We start from the raw sequence: 12,172 nt of genomic DNA, 5'->3' as shown, positions 1-12,172 counted from the left end.
TGTTTATGTCTTCATCGACACTAGTCCCTCCCCCTGTACACGTCACCCCGGCGGTACTGTCAAATTTGATTGTTCATTTGCAGTATTGCGTCTTTGCGCATTGTTTAGGCTTACTCACAATAGAATACGCACGTTCTTAATGTTACAGCACGCTCTTATTGTTACCCAGACAACAGCAGTAGCACAATTGTACGCGCGTTGGACTTGCGCATTCCATCAACCAATAGGCACCAAGATTTAAAATAAAGCAATAGTCATAATATCTCATTTCATTTCATTTCATTTCATTTATTTCACTATCATCATCGCAGCCTTAGCTGAATTACAAGGATATTTACATTTTCTCAATATTAAAATTTGTATAAAAGTATAAAACCAATGATAATTATATATAAAAAAGGAGGCAATTTACACAAGAAATACAATACAGGAACATTCAACAAGTTTAGCATTAAAATATTAAAATAGAAAAAAAAAACCACCTAAAAGGACCAATAAGAATCGCATAGCTGTACTGGGTGATATATAATGATTATTCATTTAGAAGCGAGATAAGGTATGGTATTGCACTTTTTCTATATCTTTCAACTCTGCATTTGGGTTGTTGATACTTTACACGTCTTAGTTTCATGTTACTTACATTCTTCACTGGAAACCATTTTCCAAAATGAATACTTAATATCTAGGCCTATGCTTGCGTATTCTATTGGATGTATTAGCTATAGTATGATAATTTCCGTTGTATCTTTGGTTTATAATTATATAATAACCTTTTCTTAATTAACATTACAGAAATAATAAATAATTGTGTGAAATCCGAATAGCAACAATGAGAACAAAATGCTACTTTCTAGCGGCCCTTGCATGCTGTTGCTTGCTCGGTATTGTAAACATCAAGATAAAAGGTAATTCAAACATTTTAATTGTATTTATATATAACATGACTATATTGACGCATGCGTGTCAAATGTTTCAATATGTATTTCAATTTTTCTTTCCATAATTCAACATTTTTTCTTTCTTTTATACCATAGCAATTGATGTAGGCAAATTAGTTGAAAATATAAGAATTGGAAAATCTAGTGAAACATCTTCAAATGCTGTAAGTGTTTCAGTATAATATATATTTTTAATAAAAATAGGAAAAACGTGGAATTATCACGACATTTCATATTGTGTTTAAACCGCTACAAATTGTAGAAGAGACTGAAAGTTTTCTAAACTGTTAAACTAACTATACATGTAGGCGTTTACACTGCCACACGACACCGTAATAAAAATGGATTAAATTATCCACTCAGAGGAGAGGATACAATATACAACGACGATGTACGCATGCTGCATTTGTTGGTAATGATAATCCGTCGCTTGTGATTGGTTAAAAGTTATGCGCGTTGCGCGTATTCTCATTTGTACGCAATTAATGCAAAGACGTACATAAGCTCGCCGTAAGAACATTTGACGAATCACAACGAAATAATAGATCATCAGAGCTGTCGTTGTGATTGGTCAACTCTCTCTCTCCCTTGCGTTGCTTACGTCACGCCCTTGCGTTGCATTCAAATGGGAACCAAGCTTAATGTGTTTGAATTGTAAATATTTTTATTAATGTCTAAGTTACTGTTTTACAGAAAAAAGGTGAAAAGAAAGAGACTATTCAGGCATTTATGAATAGATACTCGGTTATCCATGGACGAAGAATGAACAATACAAGGAATGAATGTAAAGTTACCGCCGCAGCAAAGATGAAACGTCTACCAAAGCTATTAGTGAATGAAGAACATAAGTTAGTGTACTGTAAAGCGTCAAAGGCTGGTGATGACATGTGGTGCCGAGTATTGCTAATTCTATCCAAGTATAACACTGAAAATGCCATTTGGAAAATGACGTCATCTGAAGTTAAAATTGCTTGTGAAAAAAACGTTAAAAAGTTGTCCGGTTTTAATGCGGCTGATCAGAAACGCATAATGGATACTTACACAAAGGTTTTGTTCGCACGACACCCTCTAACGCGTCTGATTTCCGCCTACAAAGATAAAGATGTTATTAGAAAAGAGAATATTGGGAAAGATGTACCACGTTACCGGGAAAAAGTTGATGATACACCAGCTTGGAATGGAACTGCAGGTACTACAGAAATTACGTTTGAGGACTTCATTGATTTGGTTCTTACAAAATCATCTGAAGACTTCTACTGGAATTCGATAACTCAAATCTGTTTTCCCTGTAACATAAAATACGACTTTATCGGCCATTTTGAAGACATATTGAACGATGGTAAATACATCTTAACAAAATCACACATTACTAAACTAAAGTTACAACAGAGCAAAGTTGAAAATAACTCTGTTGAACAGCTTAAACGTGAATTTTCTACGTTAAAAACCTCTCGTGTGGCCGAGCTCTATCATAAATACAAATATGATTTTTCACTTTTTGGTTACGATATTCCATTGAATTCGAAAGGAGAATATACTAACTAATTGCTTTTGTAATATATTACTGTAGTTGCATATTCATGGAAATAAATAAACTTTTCTTAAGGAACAAATTTGTATTGATAACCGTGAATTCGTTTATTATATTATAACTAAATTGGATTAGAAGCATCTATTTTGTACAACTTTTGCTGACATACAATAAAATATTATAACGCACTTAAACGTGTCGTGTCAGTGTTATTTCTACTCTAAACCATAAACGTGATTTATTTGTTCCTATTAAATTGGTTCTATTGTTTTCTACAATTATCTACAAATATGGCCATACGTCTGTGTCAATGTTTAATTTTAGGCTGGTCTAACTTCTTTAGTTTACCGGTAACTGGCATAGTGAACTTCTTTAATTTACCGGTAACTGGCAAGTGAACTTCTTTACTACTTTTGACTACTAACGAACTGTCAAAGCCGGATTAAGGTTAAGAACAATCAGGTGCGTCCAAGAATGCGTTTTAACAATCAATTAATGTTTCGCTTTACCAGTTTCGGATAATAGGCTGTGGTCTCGACTAATATCCCAGCCAGGCATAATTGTTTTGCTGCGTGTTTTCACCGTTGATCAATCAGTATGATTAAAGCCTTACAACGCTAGGAAATCTTCTTTAAAAATCATCATAAAACACTTGAATTAAAACAGAATGAGAGATCATAACAGAACGTACTGCCGGATTGGATAAACACTTCAGTTAAAACACCTAGATTATCACAATTATACGTTTTTAAGAGCGATTGATCGTAAGTTTTTGTTATGAGTTGTATCATGGAAGAATAATTTCACTAAGCCAAACACTGAATATCAAAAAAATGTTCGGAACAAGCTTTGGAATAATTGCATCAGCATTAAGTTGGTGACATATGTTACCGTCTTCAATTGTTCATGGGGTAAAACTATAGTAGAATTTCAATTTCTCTTTATTTTTATTTACAATGCAGGCTAAATATTAAATTACTGTACCTTGTTCTCAATTTTCAGAATGTGAATTATGCTCTGTATAAAAAGAATAAGAAATTTAACATTTCTACTATTCATACTTGTGTCTACTGGCCTCTTAGGTTTGATCTTTATCGGAGGTAAGAAATAATATTATTAAGTATATTTAAGTTGATGATAATATAATATAGAACTTATCATAATATGCCTACTATACTACTACTGTAATATTAAAAATGATCTTTACTACCAAACACTATGGCCACTATTCTAACACACATCAAAATGATAAATAATGATAGATAATTGTCTGAGCAAGAACATAGCAAGACCATATAATTAATTGTGTCCCATTGAAAATAGATACTAAACTTTGAAAATCATTAAAAGAAAATATCACAATATTATACTAAATAAACAACAACGATTACATTAATGTTGTAATAAAATTATTGTTTATAGAAAGAACTATACATGGGGAGGAACGGAGATCACATTCCTTAAATCATGTGGAAGAGGTCAAAGTTGAACCAGCAGAAGAACCAATTGTAGAGTTTATGAAAAAATATTCAGACATCCATCAACAGCGACAAAAGCACATTCTAAGAACATGTGATCTTCACAGAAAAGAAATTCCACATATGAAAAAGCCACCGATATTGTTGGTGAATAAAAAACACAAAATGGTATATTGCCAAACACCAAAAACGGGAACGGTTAGTTGGTGTCGAATTATGTTGGTCCTTTCTGGGTATAAGGAATATACTGAAGTAATGAAAATGACAGCACCTGAAGTATCCGCTGCATGGAAGAAGCACGTACCACGGCTGTCGAGTTTTCCAAAAAAAGAACAAGACAACATAATGGCTACGTACACCAAATTCATGTTTGTTAGACATCCGTTTACACGACTACTATCGACTTATAATGATAAAATTCGTACAAGGGAGGATAAAAATTACATAATAGGATTTGCTGAATACATAAAGAAAATGAAACCGCTTTACGAATATACCAAGAAAAACGAAACTTCTGAAATTCATTTTCATGAGTTTGTTAATTTTGTCCTTTCTGGAAAGTACCATAACACTCATTGGGGGGAAATGTATAAGGGTTGTTATCCATGTGATATTAATTATGACGTGGTTGGACATTTTGAGGATATGAAAAACGAAGCAAAATATATTTTAACACTTTCAAACGTAACTGATCTAACGTTTCCAACTGCATCGGGACGTCACCTTACAAATAGTTCGAATGAAGACAAATTCAAGAAGGCCTATTCATATATTTCCGATAAAGCTAAACTATATCAGAGATACAAACTCGATTTTATGCTTTTTGGTTATACAAACCCATTTTGAAACTTAATTTTTCCCCCTTTTGAAAGAACAATAAAGATTTGGCAGACCACTAATGTGAATAACTTCTTTTTTATTCCAAACGATTTAAAGAGATAGTTCAGTAAGTTTGAGAATGTTAATCGGCGGAAGTAAAACATTTTCAGCTGGTGAATGTATAAAGATTACTAAGACAACAAGCTAAGTTGCAAACACACTGGTCTTTTCTTTTATTTTGTAAAAATAAGCAAACATCAACGAAAACAAATAGCTAAAAACTCCTTTCCAACTGGGTCCATATAGATATCTAAACTAAACAGTAAATAACGATTCGGAGGATCAATTTATAAACGTAAATCTATTTAATTTCATATTTATTTTCATAATTATAGAGAATCTCTTAATAAAGTATTGTTTAATTTAAATTTACAAATGTTGTAATAGTAAATTATAATGTTGGATAATAATGTAATGTAATGATAGTAAAATGTTGTGATGTTACGGGGAAATGTAGTTTGTTCAACTTTCTTTAGAGTTAGTTTAGTATTATCAAACTTTAATCGATTATTGTTACACTATAGGAATGACATTGCTTCGTTCACATTCCTAATATTCGCAAAGCATCGTTTTCATAGGATTTACATTATGACCAAAACAGTCGACTTGCTTGTTTGTTTCCTTCTACCCTATTATTCATAATGGTGTGACCTCATATCATTGTGTGCATTGTTTACTTGTGTCCATTGTTTGTTCGGGTTTGTAGGCATACGAGAAATCCGTGATTATAGTCTGTTAAAATGGTGTACATACAAAACATTTCTGCTCTTTTGCAATTGTTTTTGTTTAGCGTATGTTTTGGATTGAAGCCTGAGATCGTGCTGGAGCAAGTATTGTTTGAAGGAGGAAGTCAGGGTGAAGTATACGCATACAGAATCCCCGTGGCTACCTTAACTCCAAAAGGCACGGTGGTTGTTTACGTAGAAGCCCGGAAATACTCAAGAGCAGATGCAAAGTCTAAATTCCTGGCCGGTAGATCGTCTGTCGATGGAGGTTACAACTGGTCCGACATGGCATTTCTTGTCTCGGACTTGGTTACTAATGATGGTATTAATCTCGGAGCAACGTTATACAATGCTGAGCAATCAGAATTGTTAATAATGTTTACTGTATGTGCTCATAGGTTATGTAAAGGAGGCGTGACATCAAATTACATGTTGAAATCTGTCGATGACGGGATATCATGGCAACCACCTGTTGACATATCAAAGGCAAACCCGGCCTTGTTTAACTATTCTTGGACTGCCGGACCTGGATACGGTATACAGAAGAAGCTGGAACCACATAGAGGGCGTTTAGTTGTGTGTGGCCATACCGTTAATGAAAACTATCACGGTTTGGATTGCATTATAAGTGACGGTATGTGATTGTTTTTCTTTGCATCGCTTACCTACGAAAATTATATTAGCTACCGGTATGGTAGGCCCTAGCCTTGTCATAAGAAATCGAGGATTGGACTGACCGTGTGACCCTGTCATCCGGTTGTCCGTTACCCCTTGTCACGTCAGTTGGATGTGACGTTAAGCCGTCGGTTCTGTATGCACGAAAGAAAAAAGAGCATAGAATCATCTCCCGATGGTGTACACTAAATCTGATCATCATAAAGCCGATGGTATAATACAGTTCAACTTTTATTCGTTCGCTAATTATATGGTACGCGTGCACCAATGTGCCTCTTGCGTGATAGATACAAAAAGAAGTTTCATAATATTTATATAGGCCTAATTATTATTTTTTCCTGTAATATTTTTGTTTTTGTTTATATTTGTTATTTGTAGACCAGGGTGTTACATGGAAGCGTGGTGCGTCTCAACCTTCTCTTCCGAAGTACGGGACAATAAAATCAGGTGGATTTTTTGCTTCTGAAGTTCAGGTGAGCTGCTGTAAAATGTACCGTATTAATCATCAATTTGATTTGATGATGATTTACGGGTTTTTTTTAAATACTCTGCATCAGCAGTCTTGTTGTATAGTCCGTTTTACTGTTCTGTTAAGTTTTTAATGAATATTTTTTTCTCCTTTTTTAGATTGTTGAATTAAAAAACGGTTCTATTTTGTTTAACGCTCGAAATGCGTTAAAATACCAGTGTGCTTGTCGTATTATTCTACGTAGCGATGACGGAGGTGATACGATTGCGTTTGACAGCATCTACTTCGATGCCACCTTGGTAGATCCGACGGATGCTGGAGCAATTCTTTTACACGGAGACTACCTATTCTTCAGCAACGCAGCTAATGCTTCCGCTAGGAAGAACATCACATTGAGATGGAGTGAGAATGAAGGAAAAACTTGGGACGGTGCACTTAGTATCTACCCCGGTGAAGCTGCCTATTCGACGTTGACTAGTGTGGATGAGAACCACGTTGCGGTTGTGTATGAAAGAAGTATGAACGGGAAGAGTGATGCTGGTAGCATTTGGTTTACACTTGTGAAGATCAACTAGCTGGTGAAGAATACAGAACAGAGGAGATGAGGATAGATAACAGGCATTTCTCTCTATACGTTAAATCTACGACGCGCTCTAAAGCTTGGTTCCCATTTGGACGCAAAGTAAGGACGTAGACCGTAACGTAAGCGAATTAACCAATCACAAACGACAGTGCGTTGTGTCCTAGTGTCCACCAGGCTTTACGGTCCAATGGTCACCGTTCGCGTACATGATGCAAGTTTTGCATAGCTTTTCTTTTATGCAATGTACTTACGTTTATGTAACACGATGTGTCAGAAGACACGGAGTAGAAGTCGTGCTAGTAGAATGGAGGACGATTTAAACTTACGCCTACCTATGTGCAAAACTTGCGTTTTGTAGGCTGTACGTTAACGATCCAAGCTGCGTTGAATTGAATTCCAATGCGTACAATTTACAGTACTTAAAGACGTATAGTAAAAACAAATGTAAAATGTCAGTGAGTTTGATACGTAACAAAAACTATAAATAGAATAGTACAAACTCACCACAGGTACTGTAGGAATCTAATAAGCATATACTTTTTCTTACAAATCAGAACTAAACCGAATACTAAGAGGGGATCCAACATTGTTATATAGGCCTATAGATAAATTATATATTTATTTTGAAAAAGCAGATATTAAAGAGTATTGAAAATAAAGATTAATAAAATCAAATATTATTTTGCAGTTTTGCAGTAAACCAGAAACAATAATGATTTCATAATCCATATTTTTGTCAAAATGAATATTAACTATTATTAAAGTGAAATATTCAACAAAATTATTTTTTTTTCAGAGAGACAATTTTGTCTTTAATATAAATAGAACAGTCAATCTCATATTAAATATAACATCTAATATCATTGCGCGGTGTAATAACTCCAGCTATCTCTAGAGACCATTCATATTCTTTTTAGCAACAAAAGAAGTCATTATGATGAATATTAACTATTATTAAAGTGAAATATTCAACAAAATTATTTCTTTTTTCAAAAAGACAATTTTGTCTTTAAAAGCTTTTATAAATAGAACAGTCAATCTCATATTAAATATAACATCAGCATTCATTATTGAATGTCTATGGACATTGATGGATAATGGATTGAAATATCATTGCGCGGTGTAATAACTCGAGCTATCTCTAGAGACCATTCATATTCTTTTTAGCAACAAAAGAAGTGGCGTTCTGATGAAGCTTGTCCATTAAAGACTTAAGTTGTTCTCAAATTACACCGTGATGAGCTTGTGTGTCCTCCTGCAAGTTGTATTCTCACATTATTTCACACTCTTTCTACTTGCATTGTTTGATCGATATTGTTTTATTCATACAACAATGAAATCAAGCTACATGGTTACCATTGTTCGTTATTCACCAACTTAAGTACGTTATAATACAGACGTATTTTTAAAGCCTCTTCTTCAGTCGGTTACAGTAGGCCTACAGCATTTCAACATTGAAGAAGACAGACTGGTAAGTATTAAATGTTTATTATATTTAAGTAAATACGCACAATGTTGGTAGACTATACATTCAGTCGGGATTTAATACAAAAAAATAATTCATCATTCTACTAAGAAACAGATGCGATGATTCAAAATTCAAACTCCTTGATTAAGATTTATTTTCTGATTTGTAGGCCTAACGTTGAGTTGCAAGATTATAACATAACCATAACAAATTTAGAATGATCTGTTGATATTTCTACTTTAGCGTTTAATTATTTGTTTATGCCTAACAAGTGTTAGGTGTTAAGTGTTAATTAACACTAACCCTAATACAAAATAGGCCTACAATTTATAACCTTTTAGGCCTAAATTTGCGACTCGAAATTGTATCTCGAAAATTGTTCAAAGAGTTTTTGGTAAAACAAGTACAATTTCAATTTGTTTCAGTTACACGTCAGGCTGAACAATTATTAGTTTGCTCATGTTTAATTATTATTATTATTATTGTTTGTTATTCTTTTTCAGGATTTGAATCATGTTCTTTACAAGAAGAATTAAGAATTTAAAGTTTCTACTGCTCATTCTTGTGTTTGCTAGTCTCTCATTCTTGATGTTTATCGGAGCTGGTAAGATAATAAGAATAACTTAAGTTTATAATATGGAAACAATCTCTTTACATGGAGGTTTTTATATTATATTTATTTATTGTAATCGTAAAACAGAAAACAGTTGAACGAGCTTATTAATTTCTCTTTATTTCATCCATAGAATAAACAGTACATAATTAACAAAATTTAAATTTAAATTGACTTGAAAAAAAAAGCTCATTCTGGGATTTTTTTCTGAACCTTCAATTCAGCTAGAAAATTGGTAGCCTTAGTAGAGTAAAAGTTAGTTCACTCTTTCCTGCAGAACGCACTAGTAGGTTCAAGTTTAACTTGTAAGACGTTATGTATCGAATTTCTTGAAAGGACAATTAAATATTGCATCCAAGATACAAAAAAACATATATCTAATAAAGTAATAGAAGTACAGTACATTTTAATCATGATAATGACGCGTCTTAAGCTTGACGTTTGTTGCTGTACCAAGCAACGGGATTTGTTCCATGGTCACTATAATGCATTATTCATTAAGATTATTTACGAATCGAATACCTTTATTCATTAAATCATAATGTGAAAATAATGATTATTTACGTTTGTTTAAAGATGTATTGTCCCCCTGAAAAAATAATTCTTAACAAATTTTTTTTTTAATATTCCATTTGAATGTAACATAATAGTTATCTACTTTGACCAAAAATTGAATAAAAAAAAAATGTATTTACTTGAAAAAATATAATTCAAAAGCAAAAAATGGTCAAATTGGCTGCCAGCCAATGGAATTTTGGTTGAATTTAACCATTTATTTTGTCATTTTCGTTTTTTTTTCTATGGAAGTGATTACCTTTATCAAAACTACAAAATAACATATTCAAAGTCTGATTTAATTAATCTTCATTTTTCATGTTTTTGGGGGACAATACATCTTTAAATAAAGTAACTTAATTTTTTTAACAGACTTGTTCAATCACATAAACAGACAGAGACGTAATTCAAATATTGTGAATTTGCAGGTAGGCGATAAATATGGTCAAATTTTATACAATTTTACACATTCTCAGTGCATTTTTAAAGGTGCAAACCCGAAGTTGTTGTAAAATTAAACAGTATCGCTATAAAATAAATGTAAAAAAAAAGTTAAAAAATAAAAAGAGAGAAATTTATGGATTTATACAATTTTATTTGGTACATAACAGTAAAGCTTAATTGTGTGTTTTTAAAAAATTAAAAAAAAATATTTCTTATCAAACAACCACGACCGTTAAAGCTAACTAATATGTTTTATTGTTTTACAGAAAGAACTATATGTTGAAGGTAACGTACATGTTAATACAGACATCTTAAATAATCATGTGGAAGAGGTCAAAGTTGAACCAACAGAAGAACCAATTGTAGATTTTATGAACAAATATTCAGACATCCATCAACAGCGACGAAAGCACATTCTAAGAACATGTGATCTTCACAGAGATGACATTCCACAAATGAAAAATCCACCGATATTGTTGGTGAATAAAAAACACAAAATTGTATATTGCCAAACACCAAAAGCAGGAACGGTTAGTTGGAGTCGAATTATGTTGGTCCTTTCTGGGTATAAAGATTACAATGAAGTAATGACAATGACCGCACCTCAAGTATCCCGTGCTTGGAAGAGTCATGTACCACGGCTGTCGAGTTTTCCAAAAGAAGAACAAGACAACATAATGGCTACGTACACCAAATTCATGTTTGTTAGACATCCGTTTACACGATTGCTCTCGGCTTATAATGATAAAATTCGTATGAACGAGGATAGAACATACGCAAGGGGATTTGCTGGGTACAGAAAAAAAATACTTTACAAATATAGCAAGAAAAATGAAACTTCTGAAATTAAATTTCATAAATTTATTAGATATGTCCTTTCGACTAAACACAATAACGCTCATTGGAGGGAAATGTATAAAGTATGTTATCCATGCGACATCCACTATGACGTCATAGGACATTTTGAGGATATAAAAAACGAAGCAAAATATATTTTAAAACTTTCAAACGTTACTGATGTAACGTTTCCAACTGCATCGGGACATCACCTTACAAATAGTTCGAATGAAGACAAATTCAAGAAGGCCTATTCTTATATTCCTGATAAAGATGAACTATATCAGAGATACAAATACGATTTTATGCTTTTTGGTTATATAAACCCATTATAAATATATATATTTGCCGCATTTTTAAACTTTAGTGTAACTACTTCGAAAATCTTGTTTCAAGACTTTGTCGAGCATCTTATTATGTAAAAAGGACAGTGAACAATTTTTATGAAAGTTTTATACGATTTTATGCTTTTTGGTTATACAAACCCATTATAAATATATATATTTGCCGCATTTTTAAACTTTAGTGTATACTACTTTGAAAATCTTGTTTCAAGCCTTTGTCGCGCATCTTATTATGTAAAAAGGACAGTGAACAATTTTTATGAAAGTTTTATACGATTTTATGCTTTTTGGTTATACAAACCCATTATAAATATATATATTTGCCGCATTTTTAAACTTTAGTGTATACTACTTTGAAAATCTTGTTTCAAGCCTTTGTCGCGCATCTTATTATGTAAAAAGGACAGTGAACAATTTTTATGAAAGTTTTATACGATTTTATGCTTTTTGGTTATACAAACCCATTATAAATATATATATTTGCCGCATTTTTAAACTTTAGTGTATACTACTTTGTAAATCTTGTTTCAAGCCTTTGTCGCGCATCTTATTATGTAAAAAGGACAGTGAACAATTAATCATTTTTTAAAGTGTTGGTTGTTAATGTCCTTAATTAGGCCTGAATGGGCGGCA

At 32.7% G+C, this 12,172-nt stretch overlaps 3 protein-coding genes across 6 annotated transcripts in view; all 3 read left to right on the top strand.

Annotated features, from left to right (window-relative positions):
* Window positions 1-5,295, top strand: part of LOC144843557 (carbohydrate sulfotransferase 11-like) — a 35,051-nt gene extending 29,756 nt beyond the window's left edge. For 2 of the 4 annotated variants that reach the window (XM_078700377.1, XM_078700378.1), the window contains 3 exons: window positions 793-905; window positions 1,035-1,102; window positions 1,632-2,646. In XM_078700377.1, the coding sequence (XP_078556503.1) occupies window positions 830-905; window positions 1,035-1,102; window positions 1,632-2,483 (996 nt within the window). In that variant the 5' untranslated portion in view covers window positions 793-829 and the 3' untranslated portion in view covers window positions 2,484-2,646. Of the gene's footprint in view, window positions 1-792; window positions 906-1,034; window positions 1,103-1,631; window positions 2,647-3,023; window positions 3,234-3,471; window positions 3,570-3,891 lie in introns of those variants that run through there. The other 2 variants (XM_078700381.1, XM_078700379.1) reach the window with 2 other exon arrangements.
* Window positions 5,296-5,470: 175 nt separating this feature from the next.
* Window positions 5,471-7,947, top strand: LOC144843556 (sialidase-1-like). The gene is made up of 3 exons (XM_078700376.1): window positions 5,471-6,185; window positions 6,605-6,699; window positions 6,854-7,947. The coding sequence occupies exons 1-3, from the start codon at window positions 5,567-5,569 to the stop codon at window positions 7,268-7,270; spliced, it is 1,131 nt and encodes a 376-aa protein (XP_078556502.1). The 5' UTR covers window positions 5,471-5,566; the 3' UTR covers window positions 7,271-7,947.
* A 1,312-nt stretch (window positions 7,948-9,259) lies between these two features.
* LOC144842481 (carbohydrate sulfotransferase 11-like) lies at window positions 9,260-11,597 on the top strand. Its single transcript, XM_078698930.1, has 3 exons — window positions 9,260-9,350; window positions 10,287-10,342; window positions 10,625-11,597. Exons 1-3 carry the CDS (start codon window positions 9,260-9,262, stop codon window positions 11,528-11,530), a joined length of 1,053 nt encoding a protein of 350 aa, XP_078555056.1. The 3' UTR covers window positions 11,531-11,597.
* The last annotated feature ends 575 nt before the right edge of the window (window positions 11,598-12,172 follow it).

This window comes from Antedon bifida, chromosome 5 (assembly GCF_963402885.1).
Source record: "Antedon bifida chromosome 5, ecAntBifi1.1, whole genome shotgun sequence".
Lineage (NCBI taxonomy): Eukaryota > Metazoa > Echinodermata > Crinoidea > Comatulida > Antedonidae > Antedon > Antedon bifida.
This window is presented reverse-complemented; position numbering and strand designations above follow the sequence as displayed.